Genomic DNA, 19,213 nt, shown 5'->3' with positions numbered 1-19,213 from the left:
TTCGGTTTCCTGGCATGAATCTCAAGAGTTGTAGTAAGGAAAATAATTCCTCTGTGGGAATAGAATCCTGAAGAAGAAAAATTACAGATTTTTGGCTTTAAACTCAAGGCATAAGATGGTACCATCTTTGTTCTGTGTAACAGAATAAGAGCAAGAAAGGAGGTTTGCCCTGAGCAGAGGTGAGAGTCTTTGCCTTCGGTGACCTCTGAGCTTACTGCCTGCTCCTGTTTGTCGGGTCACCCAGTAGGTGCCCTGGATGCTCAGAGCCTGGTTAAATCATGTTTGTCTTTCATCTTATTTTATAAATCCTTTTCTGTAACACCCCCCAACATATACAAGACCAAATAATTTTCCACTGAGAGTAGAAAGTTGACTTGTGACATTTTGCCCTTCTCATAACTTTTTTCCTCAAGTAGGCCGTTATTAAAGCAGTCCTACCCTGAGCCGAGAGCGTGGGCAGCTCTCTCCGAGGTGAACAAGCCGTATATGTACAAATATAATAATGGGATTGTTGTGAAAGTATTAATGTAATGCCTAGATAGCACTTCGAACATAGCAGCTAGTAAGATGATTGTGTATATAAAAGATCCAGTTTCTCTACGTCCTTGCCAGCATTTGGTGGGGTCACTATTTTCATTTCAGCTCTTCTAATTAGTGTGTGGGATAGCTCACTGTGGTCTTAATTTGCGTTTCTCTCATGGCTAATGATGTTGAACATCTCTTCATTTGCTTATTTGCCATTGGTCTATCTTCTTCAGTGAATATCTGTTCTTATCTTTTGTCCATTTTCTAATTGGATTTTTTATTGCGTTTTGAGAGTTCTTTATTCTAGATACTAGTCTTTTGTCAGATATATGGTTCGCAAATATTTGCTTCTCTTCTGTAGCCAATCCTTTTAACAGAGTGTCATAGAGCAGAAGTTTTAATTTTGATGAAGTACAATTTGTCGTTTTTTCTTTTATGGATTGTACTTTGATGTCATGTCTAAGGACTCTTCATCAAGCCAAAGATTTTTTCTGTGTTATCTTCTAAAAGTTTTTTAGTTTTACACTTTACATTTATGTCTGTGATCCATTTTGAGTTAATTTTTATATAAGATGTGAGGTTTAGGTCAAGGTTTCATTTTATTTGCCTATGGCTATCCAGTTGTTCCAGCACAATTTGTTAAAAAGACTGTCCTTACTCTGTTGAATTACTTTGCTCCTTTGCCAAAAATCAGTTAGCTGTACGCATGTGGTTCTGTTTTTGTTCTGCTCAATTAATTTATGTGTCTATCCCTCCACCAGTACCACAGTGTCCTGATAACTAGAGTCATATAGAAAGCCTTAGCATGAGGTAGAGCGGTCCTCCCACTTTATTCTTCTTTTTCAAAATTGTCGTAGCTGTTCTAGTCCTTTCCATATACATTTTAGAATAAGCTTGTCCATATCTTAAAAAAAAATCCTCCTGGGATTTTCATAGGAATTGTGTTACACCTGTATGTCAATTTGGGGAGAATTGGCATCTTTACTCTGTTGAGTCTTCAAATTCATAGACATGGCGTATTTCTCCATTTATTTAGATCTTCTTTGATTTCTTTTATTAGTATTTTATAGTTTTCAGCATACGTCTCTACATGTTTTGTTAGATTTACATCTAAGTATTTCTTCTTTTTTGAGCAATTTTAAATGTTATTCCGTCTTCAATCTCAGTTTCCGTGTGTTCATTGCTAGGATATAGAAGTACAATCAGATTTTGTATGTTGATCTTGTATACTGCGACCTTGCTGAACTCACTTATTAGTTCTAGGAGGGTTTGGTTTTGTTTTTTGTAGACTCTTTGGGATTTTCTACATAGACCATCATATCATTTGCAAGTAGAGACAGATTTACTTTTTCCTTTCCAACCAGTGTGACTTGTATTTCCTTTTTTTGACTTGTTGCTCTGGCTAGGACTTTCAGTACTATGTTGATTAAGAGTGATATGAGTGGACATCCTTGCCTTGTTCTCGATCTTAAGGGGAAAGCATTCAGTCTTTCACCAGTAAGTATGATGTTAGCTGGAGGGTTTTTGTAGATATTCCTCATCAAGTGGAGGAAGTTCCTATCTATTGCTAGTTTTCTGAGAGTTTTTATCATCAACAGATGTTGAATTTTATCAAATGCTTTTTCTGTATCAATTGATATGATCATATGATTCTTCTTATTTAGCCTACTAAGATGGTGGACTACATTGATTAATTTTCAAATGTCGAACCAGCCTTGCTTCTCTAAAATAAACCCCACTTAGTTGTGGTGTATAAATTTTTTACGTATTGCTGAGTTCTATTAGCTCATATTTTGTTAAGGATTTTTGTGTCTATGTTTTCTTTTTTCATACTGACTTTGTCTGATTTGGTATCAGGGTAATGTCTGATCAAATTTTATGGAATTCTCCAGTGAAACCATCTGGTTCTGGAGACTTTCTCAGGAATTTTTAAATTATGAAGCCAATTTCTTTAATAGTTATAGGGCTATTAAGATTATCTATTTCGTATTGGGTGAGTTATGATAGTTTGTGAAATTGGTCCATTTCATCTAAGTTGTCACATTTATGTTGTTTGTAGCATTGCCTTATTATTCTTTTGCTGTCTGTGAGATCTACAGTGATATCCCCTGTTTCATTCCTGATATCGGTAATTTGTATTTTCTCCCTTTTTTTTTCTTTCCGTCTTGCTAGAGGTTTGTCAATTTTATTGATCTTTTCAAGGAACTACCTTTTTATTTCTTTGATTTTCTATATTGTTTTTCTGTTTTCAATTTCACTGATTTCTGCTCCTATCTTTATTATTTCCTTCTTTCTGTTCAACTCTACCCAGACAGCATAATGAAGTGAAGTGTGCCATTGGTGAAAAATACTTACGGTGTTAGTTCATCACATTTTTTCAGATGTGTATAAATAGTGATTATGTAAGTGTAGAAACTGACGTTTACAGAGATTACAGCAAAAGAAATTCCCTCAGAAATAAGGTAATGAGACTGATTGGTTTTTCTGGGTTGTGGCTTGTGGTGGTATTTAACAGCCACGAATCATTTATGCGAACCAGGTTCTTATTCAAAATTGATTCAGAAACCCCCTGAAGTTCTGTGTGGTGTTTTGAGCCCTGTGACCTCAGTAAGATCAATACCTAGCTTCTCCAGGCTGCTGACAGGAGGCTCTGATGAGCTGTTAAGTGGCTGCTCAGAAGGCAGAAGCCCAGGGTGGGACTTGGCGTTCCACCATGAATAATTAGGAGTTAGCTGTGATTTCTAACCATGGCTAATTTCTAGTCTGTGTATAAAATAAGAATGAATATAACCACAAATCCAAAGCCAGGTCACTGCCTTCCAAAGTCCAACTTTTCTTTTTAAATTGGTATTTTGTGATTGATCTTTTAAAACATAATGGCAAAATGTTTAAATTGTTTTCTGAAACAAACTACATAATATTTTTCTTAGTCTCTTGAGCAAGTGTTGTTATTCACAAAGGACATAATTTTGGCAACTTAAAAAAATGATCGCAGGATCAGCAGGTGAGCCTTGTATGGACCCTGAGCCCATTTTGGTGGCACCGGTGGCTGTCCTCTTGGAGCCTCCAGCTTCAAGTGACATACATATGAAGTGATGGTGATGGTGGGGATTGGAATGGCACACACCGAGGCAGCCAAATGAACAGGTAGCCTTCATACTGCAGAGTACAGCAATACAATCACTCAAGGACAAATAAGGACATTCTGCTCAGTATAATCCTGTTAGACTAAGAATTCACGATAAAGCTCTTTGTAAGATAACTTAAGGAATAAAGGCAGGGAGAAACCCTGAGCTCTTTATGTAATAGTATTTGTAAGTGGGTATTTTAAAAGAGTTTAGAGATGCTACCTTGTGAAGAGCTGGGGCTCTGGGTCTAACGGCCTCCGTTGCAATCTTGGTTCCACCATTTTCTACCTTTGTGACCTTGGGCAACTTATTTAACCTAACTCTCAGTTTCATCACCAATTAAATGGAGGTGACAATAGTGTGAGGATAAAATGCAATAATAAATAAATATGATGAAGAATTCTCTCATTAAATGTACGATCTGGCACATGGTAAGCATTTAGTATATTTTGGCTATTATGTTATCATTACTAATTATAGCATTAGTACTGCTACTGTTACTATTATTATTACTAGTGAATCTTACAGTAATGGAATCCAGCTTGCTTTTCTGGAATTTGTTATAATTTTTTAATACTAGAGTAATGTCTCGAGTCTGGTTTGAGTCACATCCTGAACATGTGACTAATTAAAAGTACCACCTTAGGAAGCATCATGTTCTCACTTGCATATTTCAGGGGATGTTAGCAGCATAAGAATTCGGGCATTGTCTAGCAATGTGTCTCTCCACCTTCTTTTCATTATTGTCCCCCTAAGGAGCCTTTAAAAATGTTTTTTCCAATGACCTCTCCCCTTGAAATTTTAATACCACAGATCTATTATATATCTGTTTAGGTACTATAGTGCTTTAGAGGACTACAAAGCATTGTAATATCTATAAAATTTTGTCCTGTAAGAACCAATTTTCACACCCCTGGGGGCAGTGTCACCCCCCATTGAGAAAACATGATTTAGTGCAGCAGTTCTCAGCCAAGGGCAGTTTTGCCCCCCACCCCACCCCCGCCAGGGGACATTTGGCAATGTCTGGAGACATTTTTGGTTCCCTCAACTGGAAGTGGGGCTGCTACTGGTATCTTGTAGGTAGAGGCCAGGGCCCAAAATGTCAGTAGTGCCAAGGTTGTGAAACCCTGCTCTTAGTATGATGGTGAAGTTCAAACACACTCTGAATAACCCGCAGTTATTAAGGAAGGTGAAAATGGACCATGTCAACTCTAAGGTCACAAGGTAAAGCCAACAGCAGAAGTTGGGTTCCTGACCTTCAGGTTGAACCTGTGGACAATATGGTTTACTTGTCTAGAAAAAAAGGCCATCTTTGTTTTCTTAAGTATTGTTGCTGTTTTCAATAATATAATGTTCTTTGCTCTTTCTGTCATATATGTGTAAAAATATGTGTAAACACTTCAAATATGTGTTTAGTAAAAACTTTCTGTTTTCTGTTTTTTGTATGGATGTGTCTTGCTTTATGAAACAGATGAATTCCTGAAAAATTGTATAAAGTCATTTTCTGTGAGTTGCATTTAGTCCTCTGATTTCATTACCTTGTATTTTGAGAGGCTTATCTTCATTCCTAATCAATCCTTATTTGATCTGGCTCCTAACAGATCCGATTTGTTGCTTTAAATGTGAATTTAGCAGCCTTCCTGCCTCTCTGGGTTTTAGAGAATGGGGCCAGTTTAAGAGAGAGTACAGATTTATATTCAAAGTGAGACAGCTAATTCTTTGCTGGACGTGGTCCAGGACATGTGCCCAGAGCTCCTGGCTCCCCTGTTGTCCCCGTCACACTCACGTTCCCTTCTTCTGCTGCCCAGAGTTGGCGTCGAGGAGCCCACCGAAGAGGACCAGAACGAACACCGCTGGCAGTACTTCAGGTGACACAAGGGCATCCTCAGAAACAAATTAACCGGGCCTAGCTTTTCTTCTTTTTCTAACCTGAGATGTTCCTCTTTATGCTGTTTGTCTCTTTCCTCCTTCCTGCGTGTGCCAACCCTCTGCCCCTTTTAAGAAAGGGGCAAAAGGTCAGGTCAAGTCTAATCATCTTTCCACCCTTTCTCTGGGTTGACTGATGTGTCGGTGTTCCTGAGATTCTGTCCCTTTTCCCTGTGTTTTGGACAGTGGGCGTCAACACCAAAGCTGGAGTTGACGAGTGTCTCCTTGTACAACTGAACTTGTGTTGAGAGCAGCCCATTTTCAGAGCCACAAATGATCTCATAAACAAGGCTTTTTTTACTTATAAAGAGAACTAGAATTTTATATTTCAGCCGTGAGTGGAGTATGGCTTATACCGTCTTAATTAAGCACCAATGCTGTTTTAGTTTTTTAAGTATTTTTTGTGTACTTGTACCTTATCATAGTGAATCAGAAGAGACAAAACTAGATTTTTTTTAACCAGAAGATAATTAAAGACTCTTCTAATGCGATTTATTTCTCAGTGTCCATCCAGGTTTATGATTTGATTATGCCTAAGAGTGGTGATATTGGGCAATCCGAGTAAAGACTTTAACGTTTCTTCTTTCCTTTCTGTATCTTTGATCAGCATGCTTTCTTCCTGATCTGATTCTCAGTGCTGGTAGATAAATCAAATGAAAAATAGGCTTGAATTCTGTTCTTGGCATCGTGAGAGTGTTTCACTCTCTGAGGGCAGTGGTGAAGGCAGCGTTACCTGTCACTGGGCATAGATCTTGGGGTGTCATGGGGCCCCAGGTGCGTAGTGTAATGCCATGCATACAACTAATTGAAGCATTAAGTTCCCTGAGTTTACACTTTTTTCTGCTGTTTTAAATACTCACACACACACATGCACACACACAAGTTCGTTTTTGAAGACCGGACTTTAAATATAAGTTAAGTCACAGAGGAAACCCTTTCCTTCGAAATATCCCACCTTCCGGAGGGAAGGTCCGTCAGGCAAAGTGCAAGTTATTACACTTGGGACACGAGAGAATTCAGATTATGACCTGGTGTTCAAGGTTTGATAGAAAGGTGTGTGTCTCAGATTCCTCAAATTATTTAGGACCTTAGCCCTTCAAATTAAAAAAAACCTATTGACTAAAGTAGAACACTTCTAAAATTTCTGAGGTTTCATGGCATTTTATATGGCAGATAATCAGAATGTATATGTTATACCAGAAAGAAAATTATTCATTTTCTGTATTTATTCATTCCAGAATGAGCACATCACCTTGATTGCTTTATTTTCTCATTTGGTCTAAGATTTCCACGTTTCTTTCATTCTTAATGAAATAATTCAGTTCATTCTGGAAGAAACGACTGTTATATGCGCTCTGATGAGCTCCACCCTGATGTATCAGGGGAATGCTAAAATATGATAACATAAAACAGCACAAAAAGTTCCAGATTTATAAAGTATCCTCGATCAAAAGCATTACAGCAGGTCAGGAGAGAAATAGATATTATGGACAGTTGCCTAAAACTAGGAACTTCAGAAAGTCCCCCAAATCTTCTGAGGCATCACAGTACCTGGTCTCGCTGCCCAGCATGCCACCAAACCCCCTGGCCCATTGTTCAGCCTCCTCTCCCCAGAGACCAGGTTGGTTCTGGGCTCTGCCCCAAGGGTGAGGCGCTTTGTAGGGGTCCAGTGTCATCCTTGGGGAGTGGTCCAAGGGGCCCTCAACCCTGCCAGAAAAGTAATTATTAACTCGTCCTAAAGTAGACAGCCTTGAACGGAGAAAGAAATCGCATAGGAACACCATCTGAGTCTCGCGGCCCCTGGTCTGTTTTCTTTTGGCATTTAGAAAGCAGTAGCAATCTGGGAAGCTCGTCTTGGTTTATTTCTCCTTTCTCAGGAATCTCCCGTTCAGCACTTCGACCAGTAGCAGGGACCTCCAAGACACCCCAAGGGGTCCTCCCACGGTCCTCTGTCTGTGGGAGGGCCCAGGGGATCCTTTCAGGTTCGGTACTGTCAGGAGTTTGGGCTGCCTCTTGGGCAGGTGGTTGATAGCAAGTAGTTACAGCAAGGATCAGAACTTCCATGGCAGAGGGGGGTCAAAGCAAGGGAAGGAGGAGCTGGGTAGGACTGTCGTCAGAACCGCAGACTTCCAGGGCACGTGCACAGCCAGATCTGAAGATGGCTGCGTTGGTTGGAATTTGATTAACCACATGTTTCAATTAACTAGTGTTTTTCTCTTTGCCCTTCACTTTTAGGAGAAGGAGAATGTGAACAAAATATTCCAGAATTTATCTGGAAAAGAAAACCACGTAATTACTAGAATCTGTCTCTCTCCATTTACCTGTTACCTATATTTACCTATTAGAGCACGCTATGTTCACGACTCTTTACAATTTGTGGTTTTCAGACCCTGAAATAATACAAGATCCTGAATCATCAATATCAGTAGATTAGGTTAAATTAGAGACAGTAAAATATACTGATGTGTTTTCAAAACATTTTCATCAAGGATAGAATTATTCTTTTTAAATTGTGAAAATTTTTAAATCTGCAAAAAAATTGAAAGAATGGAGCAATGAATAGCCAAGTTCTAACCTGGATACACCAATTGTTAACATTTTATCATGGTTTTGTTTTTACTCCTTTTTACTCTCTCTCTCTCTCAACCATTTCAGAGTACTTCAGAGTACATTGCAGACATCGTGACTTTCTATCCATAAATACTTCAGCATGTATCTCCCAGGAGTCTAGTCTCCTACACGATCACAGTACCTTTATCACACCTGAGAAAAGGGACATGACTTTTACACACACACACACACATACAGATATACACACATACACACACTGGATCCAGGATCTAATCAGAGTTTACTTTGGTTTTCATGTCTCTTTAGTCTCTTTTAATCTAGAACAATCCTCCTCCTGTACTTTTTGTCTTTTATTACATTGAGGTTTTTTTTCTTTAGGTATTCAGGATAGTTAGGTTGCAGACTGTCCCACAGTCTGGGTTTTTCTGAGTTGTTTTCCTCATGACTAGAGAGAGAGAATCATTTTTGCCAAAAATACTGTAAAAGTGACAGTATACATTTTTTATCAGGTGGTGCATATTGTCAGGCTGTCCCTTTTTTGTTGTTAGTGCTGGCAAGTCGATTCTAACTCCTAGCGACCTTGTGTCCAGCAGAGTGGAACCCTGCTTGGCCTTTTGCGCCATCCTCTCACCTTCCCGCGCTCTATCAGGCAGTGTTTTGCTGCTGTTCATAGAGTTTTCATGGCCAGTTTTTTCAGAAGTGGGTGGTCAGGTCCTTCGTCCTAGTCTGTCTTAGTCTGGACGCTCCACTGAAACCTGTCCACCACGGGTGACCCTGCTAGTATTTGAAATACTGGTGACATAGCTTTCAGCAACAAGCAGCCACCACAGTATGACAACTAACAGTCCCTTTATTAGTGATGTTAAATTTGGTCACTGTAGACCCCAGGTCTCTCCACTGTAAAGGTATCATTTTCCCTTTGTAACTAAAAACTAATTTGTAGAGTGATCCTATGACATCATATGAATAGTCAGATTCCCAACAACCTTTTACCCACTAGTAAAATAATCCACTGATGGCCCTTGCTTGAAGCAGTTGTTACACTGGGAGTGGAAAATGGTGATTTTCTAATTCTGTCATTCCTTTCACGTTTAAAAGATGACATTTATCTGTAAGGAGCTTTGAGAGGGTTTTATAACTTATTTTATATACTGATGAAGTGAGGAATCTCTCCATTGTCTAAGTAGTCAGTTCAAGCAAAATTTTACCTAATATTTACGGAACTTGGGGTTGCATCTCTCAGGACCCCAGCAGGAGTGTTGGGTGTTATCATTGAGAAGGCAAGAGGTAGCAGACAGTTGTTACTTTTTTAGTTGAGAAAAAAGTGATGCTAGAGAGACATGGCTGGAATTAGTACTTTCTAGAATCTTCGCTGTCCAATTCAATAGCCACTAGTCAGGTGTGGCTATTTAAATTTAAATTTTAATGCATTAAAATGAAATAAAATTTAAAATGCAGTTCCTCGGTCGTCCTAGCCGCATTTCAAGTGCTCAGTGGCCACATGTGGCTTGTGGCTACCACGTTGGACAGCACAGATCTAGGACGCTGCCATCATTGCAGAAAGTTCTGTGGGACAGTGTGGATCTAGAATGACTCGCAAGTTCCCCCAAACAAAATGTCAAACATCACGAGTTTGGAATGAGGTTAGAGTGGCCCAAATTTCATGAGTTTATCAAGTTGTTGCAATGTTTTGTGCTTTATTGGTTTGAATTCTGGCCCGGCCATGTGGGCCTGGGGTAAATAGATGAGTTCCACTGACATTGCCAGGGCTTGAATGAAAATAGTCCAAACCTAGTGTTTCTAAGCAGTTCTTGTTAATCAGAATTTATTTTAATTCTTGTTTGATAATTCTTTTTCTCCTGGTAGAGATTAGTTAAAAGGATAGAGGGGGCTAAATTTCATTTGATGGCTTTTATTATATTTGAATTTATTTTCTTCGTTGTACTACAGGGCACACTTAAGCCTTTTCTCCTACCCATAGGCTTCCTGTTTCATTAGACTGATGAAGTTAATTTGTTTTATCTTTACTGACATGGAAGCCACTTGCAAAGGCTAATATACCCATTTCAGAATTCACAGTCCAGAAAGGAGGGATGATTAGTGGCGGATCTGAACTGCCACGTTCTTGTCACGCTGCACTTCATGCCCTTCAGATCATATAATCTTGCTGCTGCCGCTTCCACAATAGCTTTTGTGTGGTTGGGGCTGAGGGCTGCATGTCACCTGGCATTCTGGTAGGCTGTCTGGGAAACGCTGGGGTAACAGGTGCTCTGCCCCTCTGTGTCTGCACTGGGGAGCCCATCTAAGTAAATGGGTCTGGCATGAGGTGGTTTGTGCTGCTATAGAGTCTACAGAACCAGGCCTAATATTGTATTCCTAGCTGTCGATCTTACAAACGCTGACAAAACCACATACAGAGGACTTTTCTCTATGTAATATACACTAAGAGACTCTCAAAACAGCTGAGGGTTCAAGATCAACAGCTAGAATTCCCCATGTGACCTGTCCTCGACACTTTGGTACGTTAGACACGTTGCGTGCACTGAGGCTCTGGTGTGACTTTGTGGGCAGCCCTGAGACCCCTGAATTGGATGGATTTCATGTCAACAAATCCCTTTGAGATTTGTTGCTTGGAGGTCCCCAGTAATGTCCAGTTGTGAGGACAGGCCTCCAGCTCTCAGAAACCCCTGCCTGGAAGCAGCCTCTAGGCACATAGCAAAGTCCATCGAATTCCCTACAAAGATCCCATCAGACCTCAGGCCCGTGGGGAGGAAACTGGGCGCCAGGTACACTATAGGTTTTAACTAAGTGCTCAGCACAGTGCTTGGCATAGTAGGCACTCAATAAATATTTGCTGAATACATGAATTCATCTTGTGGTTTTAAACTTTGGCTTCTACAAAATATGGGGAAACTGTTCCCTTTCCTTCTGTATCCCCCCTTTCTAGGGCGCGCTCCTCTGGTTAGTGCTCAGCAAGCCTGGAATAAGACAGAGTAGAAGTTGGCTTTAAGAGAGGGGGTACATCTCTGTTGTCTTCTATTTCCCTTGTCCATTAGTCTCTTTTCTCAAGAAATATCCTGGGCATCACGGGGGGAAAGAGGGAAGGAGAAGAGGAAAGGAAGCCATACACACAGGGGACTTTCTGTGTCCACTGTCTATTCCTTGGAGTCAGCACCCTGGTACCACACTGAAAATCACACCCATGGTCAAGACCATTCAGCACCTCTTTTCAAGCTCAATTCAGAGCTGCTGAAAGCTGTGTTCTTAGTTTACCTTCTTCTTCTTCTTTTTTTTTTTGGTGAGGAAGATCAGCCCTGAGCTAACATCTGTTGCCAATCTTCCTCTTTTTGCTTGAGGAAGATTGTCACTGAGCTAACATCTGTGCCAGTCTTCCTCTATCTTGTATGTGGGACACTGCCACAGCATGGCTTGATGAGCGGTGTGTAGGTCTGTGCCCAGGATCTAAACCCGTGAACCATGGGTCACCGAAGTGGACTGCACACACTTAACCACTACGCCACCAGGCTGGCCCCTCAGTTTCCCCTTTATGATACCATCCATTCTTTACAACACTGGAGGGAGTGAGGGAAGATAGAGAATTTTCCTATCATCTTTGTTTTTCCCCCATTGCCCCATGTTATCCACGTCATTGATGTCCCAGCTCTCTGCCTTGGAATGAGGAAGGTACATGGATAAAGAATGAACAGATGCATAGAGCAACAGTTGTTATGTTACTAAGCCAGGACAACTACCCTAGTACTTTTATGGAATTTTGTATAAGTGGATTTTGCTACTTTGCTTTTTCTTTCTGCCTTCTGTTGTTGATCTTAAATGTGTGAGTTCTCAGGTCATCTCTGCTGCGGGAGGATGTGGGACACCAGGATCAAAAGTTAATGATATGCACGCTGGAGTGTTTAGGGAAAGTATACTGATGTCTGCAGCTTTATTTGAATTCATCCAAAAATTAAGATGGATGATAGAGAGATGGATAGATATGTAATAAAGAAAATACAGCAAAATGTTAATGGTAGAATCTAGGTGGTGGGTATATAGGTGTTCACTATAAATTCTCTCATCATTTCCCGGGATATATGAAAAATTTCATAACAAAAAGTTCAGGAAGTAAAAGCAGGTCGGGGCGGAAGTGAGGGAGCCACAGAGAGGAAAAGGCCTGGTGCAGTGGGACCCGCCTTTTGAGAGCTCGGACTGTCTGGTGCAGGAAGGCAGATGGACAGTTGCCAGGCGGTACCATTTCCAAGAGGCCTTGCTTAGGGTGTCAGCACGCAGGATTTATTGCCCTTCCTGCCCCCTGGGGTCTGATGTGGTACGCGACCTCTTTCTCACGACTTTTGCATGACAGCCTTCCTCTTCTTTTAGCTAACTACTCCTTCCACCTCGGGAAGACGGTCAGCCTCTTGGCTCCTTTCAGTCAGCATGGCTGCCATGGTCCAAGCTAATACTCTCCATTTTTCTCCTTGTCTTTCTCCTGGTGACTTATAGAGTTGGTGTTGACCCAGATCAAGATCCACCACCCAACAACGACAGCTTTCAAGTCTTACAAGGGGTAAGTCACAAGAGATGCTTCTTCCTAGGGAAGACATTGTCAAAAATAGCTGAAATTTATCGAGCAATTACTACATGCCAGGCACTTTACATGGATTCCCTCATTGTGATCTTGACAACAACCTTATGAGGTAGGTACTGTTATCCCCATTTTACAGACTGGAAGCTGGAGTGAGAGTTTAAGTTAGTCATCTAAGGTCCGAGAATTAGAAAGTGGTGGAGCCAGGATTTGACCTCAGAGTCTCTGTTCTTAAACGACATGTTAAGGGGGTGGGCCAGCCAGAAAGAGTATTTAAGCTAGGTCCCTGGCTCCCTACCTTCCAGGAGTGGATATATTGGGTACATTGGTGATTGGCTCATTGTAACTGGTTCTGAGTCTCTCTGTGGTGTCCAGGCAGCAGAAAGAGAGGGATGTGAGCCAACTCTCTAACCCAGGGAATCTGAGGAAGAGAGGAGGGACATGGGGTGATTGCAGGCCTTCCTGTTCCCCCAGGGCCTGGGACCCTCTACAGCTCTCTGAGTTCCCCTCTAGCCCAGCAATGGCAGAGCAGCAGCCCTCAGCCAGTGAGGGGCTGAAGATCACAGCAAGGCTGACAGTTAAGGCTCAGGCAGGGTGGTGTGGACAGTGACCTCCTGGAGCAGAGTGCCGGGGAGGGACGCTGTTAGAGGCAGCAAGTGGAAGATCCCTATGGCAGCATCTAGTGTGACAGCAGTGAAAAGTTCCTGCTGCTGCAGAGAATCCTGATGGAGACTGTGTTGGGGAGAGGAATGTGCTGGCCTTTGGTTTTGCCACCTGCTCCAGTTACTATGCTGGATAACAAGCTCCCCAAACATGGGAAAGTAAGCAACGATTTCTTGTACTCATGGGTTCTCTAGGTCAGGAATTTGGAAAGGGCATAGTAGGGATGGCTTGCCTGTGCTCCATGAAGAAGGCTGGGGGTAACTGGAGGTTGGGGGCTGAAATCATCCAAAGGCTCGTTCGCTCATGGGTCTGGCACCTGGGCTGGGAGGGCTCAAAGACTAGAACTTACGGCTGGAATGCCTACACAGGGCTTCTCCACATGGCCTCGGGGTGCTGGACTTCTTACGTGATGGCTCACGGTTCCAAAAGCCAGTGTCCCAGCAAGCAAGGTGGAAGCTACGTCGCCTTTCTGACCTAACCTTGGAAGTCTCACAGCATCACTTCTCTGGCTTTCTATTGGTTGCAGTGAGTTGCTTGGGCCAGCCCAGATTCAACAGGAGGGGATAGAGACCATAAGCTCTGGGTGAGAAGAGTGTCAACATGTTTTGACAAGATGGCAGACATGTTTTAAAGCTGTTCTGGGGTTGATGGGATGATTTTGTCTCTAGGCTTTTCTCCTTCCCCAGGCTGACATTTTCTGGGCAGGATAGTTATGAAAGAAGCAGAAATTTGTTTCCAGAATGTGATTATCTGGCCTTGGGAGTCAAGAACTATTTTGTTGAGCATTGAGTACCCAGTGCTGAGCACAGTGCCTGGCCCACGGGGGCTCGATAGGCATTTGATGGGTAGGTGGGGGAGTGAGAGATGCAACAGTGAGATAGGAAGCTTTACCGACCACCTGCGTGTGTGTCCATGAAACTGTCAGGTATTAGTTTTCCTTCCAGTCAGCTTTGAATTGCACTCAGCATTGCACTTAATCCTAAATCCAGTCTACATATTTCAGATTCCATAGGATCTTCTAAATAATTCCATCTACCGAATCAGATTTATCAAGTCTCACAAAATGTGGTGCTGCGACGGCTTATTCTCATTTCTCTCTCTTTGAAGGTGGCCGCAGCCTTATCAGGCCTTCTTGGTGTTGATGCCCCTTAAAGGACACAAAGTCATGACCTCTGAAAGTCCTGGAGATTTTGGGCAGAGCTTTCAATGAGCTTCATTGGGGATTTGCTGCCCACTTCAATGGTGCTCCAGAAGACCTTTAGACTACATTAGCATTGGCCATTGGGCCAGTTGGGAACTTGTGGTTTCAATGAGTTCTTTTTGAAAAGTTGCTATTTGACTCTAGCTTTGATTAAGGACCTTAGAAAACAGGGGTTCAGGAGTTGTACACCTGGAAGCTAACTTAGAGTATAATAGTTTGGGAGATCTTGAAACTCACCCTGAGAAAAACCTGGGTGAAAAGCATGATGGATGTCTTGATTTCACTGAAAGGAAAATAATGACTAGTAGGGTCTGACTGCCCTATTCCAGAGTATCCTCCACTGACCTGCTGCCAGGCAAGACTAATTTTGTAAGAAAAACAAGCTACTACCAGTTGGATAGTCGGGGTTTAGAGAGATTTTATCTTGACAGTTCCAGACCGGCCAAAACACTCCCAGCCCTTCTGCTGTTTTCCATTGCTCCTGCCTCTGGACTCAAGCATCTGTGAAAGGAAATATGTGAAATGGTTTGGTTGGTTTCATGTAGCTGAACTTACCATACATGTTAGAAGACCTGCACATTGGAGACACTGGGCTTGTAACTAAGTAACGAACCTGCTGTCACTTTTCCATGGAAATGTTTGAGGAAGCAGTGGGTCCTAAGTGCTAAGGGTTCTGGCAGTGCGTTTAACCTAGGCAGTGACAGCTAAAAGAGAGCCCCCTGCCCCAGGCGGAGTGAGCCTCGGAAACCTAGCTGTATGGGCCTGGAGGGGTCAACCCAGTGTTCCTGACAGCTCCCTGGGGGGGCCCTTTGAGCCAATTGTGACTAGCAGATTGCAGTGACTTCCCTTGCACTCCCAATGGCACTCAGTTGGCTGGCCCTGGCCAGGAGCTGTGTCACAGCTTCCTTTTAACCTCCCTCCTTCCAGGCCTCGCAGTCATGCAGAGGGCCCTCAAAGTCAGTTCTCTTGGCACTTTGAAAGTCTTTCAAGATTGCTGTCAGACTGGAAAAAAAAAAACAAACTTAAGGCTTGGTTCCCCAGGACACCTTCTTAAAAATGACTCATGCCCTCGTGCAGAAAGGGCCTTATTTTTCTAAATCCTCCTGGCCTGACCTTCTCGGTCCAGTGAGCCACTAACAGCAGGACTGGGAGCACTCAGTGGTCACGAGAAACAGTAAAACAGAGAAATAAATGGGCTTCTCATTTTTGGGTGAAACCCTGTGTTCTTGCAGTTTCCCCTGAAATGGATCCAGGTCACACGCTCAATGTTGTCATGAAACTGAAATCAGAGGTGGGGAAAGTCCAGATGTTTGTTCCCCATTAGAAAAGAAAGGGCAGTTCTCTTTACCTCATTTTCTAAATTATCTTCCTAAAAACAAACAAAAAAGTGGTATTTGATGGAAAAGCATTTCTGAGAACAAGCATGATTTTCTTCACTGGTTTTAGAAGTCCAAGGTTATAAACAGAGTCATGGCTACAGAGCTACAGAATATTAGCTCATGTGAGCGAAGGAGAGGAGCTGTTGGCTAGGACTTTTGGCTGTATGTGAGGGAAGCATAAGAATATTGTGGGCAGACTTCAGCTTCATGTCCCTGGCAAATTTGACTCTTTAGAACAAAACAAAAACCTCAGTTGCTTTGTTTCTCCCGAGGTCTTGGTGACTTTGCAACCAAAACAAAAACAAGCCCAGCTGGAGGCAAGCCGCCCAGGCCTGGGGGTGGCCTCCCACCCCATTCAAGGGGAGACGTTTCATGCCAGACACAGCTGAGATTTATGTTGGCCCGACAGGCAGACACATCATTCACTTCCTGCCCCAAGTTTACGGAAGAGCACTCATTGATGAGGCTGCTTTGGAGTAGCACAAATCTGAATTTATCCTGGCTTTATCGTCTCAGCAGGACAAGGTCACAAGCAGGATATTAGTGGAATGTGGAGGAAAGGAAACCACTGTGCTTGCATGTGCACGCACGTGCAAAGTGCAGAAAATCAGCTGTTTATAGTTGCGCTGACATATACCTTTCTGGGCAAGTTGGATTTGTTTCTGGGGCCGCCCCCAGTTTTCCTCCAGGCTGAAATCTGATACCCAGTCACTTCAATTTTTAACTTCAAACAGTTGCTGAAGTGCCTTTCCTCGAATTACTGCTCTCTGACCCCCCTCCCCGCCACACTTTTTTTTTGTTCTTCTCATTGCCTCCCTTGGCCCCTGATTTCCCCTTCTGCGATTCTTTTTTTCCTTAGAAGTTCAAAATTAACATTAACTTATTCATTCGACAAATATTTAGAGCACCTGTTACATTTCAGATATTCTTTCAGACTCTGGGAACACATCTGCAAACGAGGCAGATGAATCTCCGTCCTTCAGGGCTTGGTGACAGTGAGATGGAGGGAAGGATGGAGGGTGGCTGAGGTGAGATCGTGGAGGGCCTTGTTTGCTTTTCCGTTAGGGACCGTGCACCTGTCCCTGCTGCTCTGAGTGTCCTTGTGGACCAGCAGCCCGGGCATCACTGGAGAGCTTGTTAGAGTTGCGGACTCTCAGCCCCCATCTAGACCCACTGAATCAGAACCTTCATTTTCACAGCATTCCCAGGAGGGTTGTGTGGCCTTTACAATTTGAGAAGCCCTGGAGTAGGCAATGTGGAGCTCTTGATTCCTTGTTTTTAAACCCTGTTATTACCCTCTTCTGAGAAATCTTGGTCCCATTATCCCAGGGACATGAAAAAGGCCCAAATTGGGCTGCATCATCTATTTACTCTTTTGCTCTGCATTAGTTTTCTATGGCTGCTGTAACAAATCACTGTTACCAAAACCAAAGTGGGTTCCCTCCTGGTGAGTTACATCAGACTTTCCACCAGAAGCAGTTGTCTCACAAAGGAAAGTACATTTGCGGCAAATAGGAGACCACGCAGAATCATTTCCAGAGTCATGGCGTCCCCGAACAACAGGAAGCAGGGACGTTTTTCGGATGGGGATGAATATTCAAAAGGGAGGAGAGGGTATTGGCTTGCGCAGGCTCAGATGGAAAACAAGCTTCCACATACACTGCAGGCTATGGCAAAGGTCACAGGCGGAGCTCCCTGACGAGGCTTGGTCTGGTTCAGGGAGGTTGGTGACTGCATCTCCTTAACATAACGAAAAAAAACAATTTGGAAAAACAGTTAAATGCTTCCAAACCCACACTTATTTTCCTTGGGGCAATTAGTTGGTGACAGGTCCACAAACTTAGCAGCTTAAAACAACACAGTCTTACAGTCCTGTAGGTCAGAAGTCTGGTGGGCTCCGCTGGTTTCTCTGTTTCAGGTCTCTCAAGTCTGAAATCAGTGTGTTGGCAGGGTTGGGCTCTGGGGGAGAAGTCACTTCCAGGCTCATTCAGGTTGTTGGTAGAATTCAGTTCCATGTGGTCGTGGGACTGAGGTCCTGTTTCCTTGCTGGCCCTTGGCCCGGGGCCAAGCTCAGCTCCTGGGAGCACCCGCATTTCCTGTCTCGTAGCCCCCTCCATCTTCAAAGCCAATGACAGCAGTCCCTGTCATGCTTTGAATCTCTCCTGCCTCTTCTTCCACCACATCTCTGGCTCTTTTGCCCTCCTCATCCACGTTTAAGGGCCCGTGTGATGACGTCGGGCCCACCTGGAAACCCTTCGGTCCATCGACAAAGCCCCTTTGCTGTGTAACGTCACATACTCCCAGGCTCCAGGGAGTAAGACATAGAAAGCTTTGGGAGGCCAGGTTCCATCTGAACAAAAAATAAGCTGTTCTCATGATTGTAATGACCTTAACTGAAAAAAAATATGTCTTTTAACAGTAAGAATGGAATGAAATACATCTCTACCCAGAAATCCTTATTCATTACTTCTAGAACAATTATTTCAAAAATAGGACATTTTGCTACTCAGTTCTTTAATCTGATTTCCTTTTCTTCATCACACGTGTCACCATATATGTGTCAGTCTGTCTGTCTCCTCCTCTGGAAATGTGCTTCTCAGAGGGCAGGTGCTGAATCTCATTCTTTGTATTTCCAGCACCCAGCCTGGTGCCTGGCACACAGTAGGTATTTAATAAATCCAGAAGAAATAGCCACTCATTGTTATATGCTCAAAAAATGGTGATAAGCAGAGTTGGTAGTATTTATTTTCTTGAAGGGGTTTCTCTGTTAGTAAGGTTAGTAAAAGGTTTTGAAATCCCTCATGTAACTCATAAGAACAGAGAGTAGAATGGTGGTTACCAGGGGCGGGGGGGTGTGGTGAGAGAATTGGGGAGATGTTGTTTAAAGGTACCAATTTTCAACTAGTAGATGAGTAAGTCCTGGAGATCTAATGCACAGCATAGTGAATATAGTCAACAATACTGTATTATAAACTACAAAGTTGCTTAGACACTAGATCTTAATTGTTCTCACCACAAAGAAGCAATGATAATTGTGTGACTTGTTCGAGGTGTTAGCTAATGAATAGGGATTGGCCGGGTGGGTGTTGTGGGTGGGAGAAGGTGAGGGTATGAAAGGGTGTTCCAGGTTCTCGAAGCAGCCTGAGCTAAAGACAAGAGAGGGTGTGAGCCCTCCTGCTGGGAATGCAGGTTTTGAGGAGGGGCATGGTGAGAGAGCAAGTCCTCCCACTTTTTCTGT

At 42.8% G+C, this 19,213-nt stretch overlaps 1 protein-coding gene and 1 long non-coding RNA gene across 4 annotated transcripts in view; one reads left to right on the top strand and one right to left on the bottom strand.

Annotated features, from left to right (window-relative positions):
* Positions 1-19,213, top strand: part of SLC9A7 (solute carrier family 9 member A7) — a 155,863-nt gene that overhangs the window by 103,767 nt on the left and 32,883 nt on the right. The window contains exons 13-14 of one of the 2 annotated variants that reach the window (XM_023634157.2): positions 5,462-5,521; positions 12,651-12,714. In XM_023634157.2, coding sequence (XP_023489925.1) covers positions 5,462-5,521; positions 12,651-12,714 — 124 coding nt within the window. The remainder of the gene's footprint in view (positions 1-5,461; positions 5,522-12,650; positions 12,715-19,213) is intronic. The other variant, XM_023634158.2, reaches the window with a different exon arrangement.
* The window catches only part of LOC111771615 (uncharacterized), a 28,260-nt gene continuing 21,116 nt past the window's right edge, over positions 12,070-19,213 (bottom strand). For both annotated transcript variants that reach the window (XR_011435080.1, XR_002805526.2), the window contains one exon: positions 12,070-15,097. This is a non-coding gene — a long non-coding RNA (uncharacterized lncRNA). The remainder of the gene's footprint in view (positions 15,098-19,213) is intronic.

This window comes from Equus caballus, chromosome X, assembly GCF_041296265.1.
Source record: "Equus caballus isolate H_3958 breed thoroughbred chromosome X, TB-T2T, whole genome shotgun sequence".
Taxonomy (NCBI): domain Eukaryota; kingdom Metazoa; phylum Chordata; class Mammalia; order Perissodactyla; family Equidae; genus Equus; species Equus caballus.
This window is presented reverse-complemented; position numbering and strand designations above follow the sequence as displayed.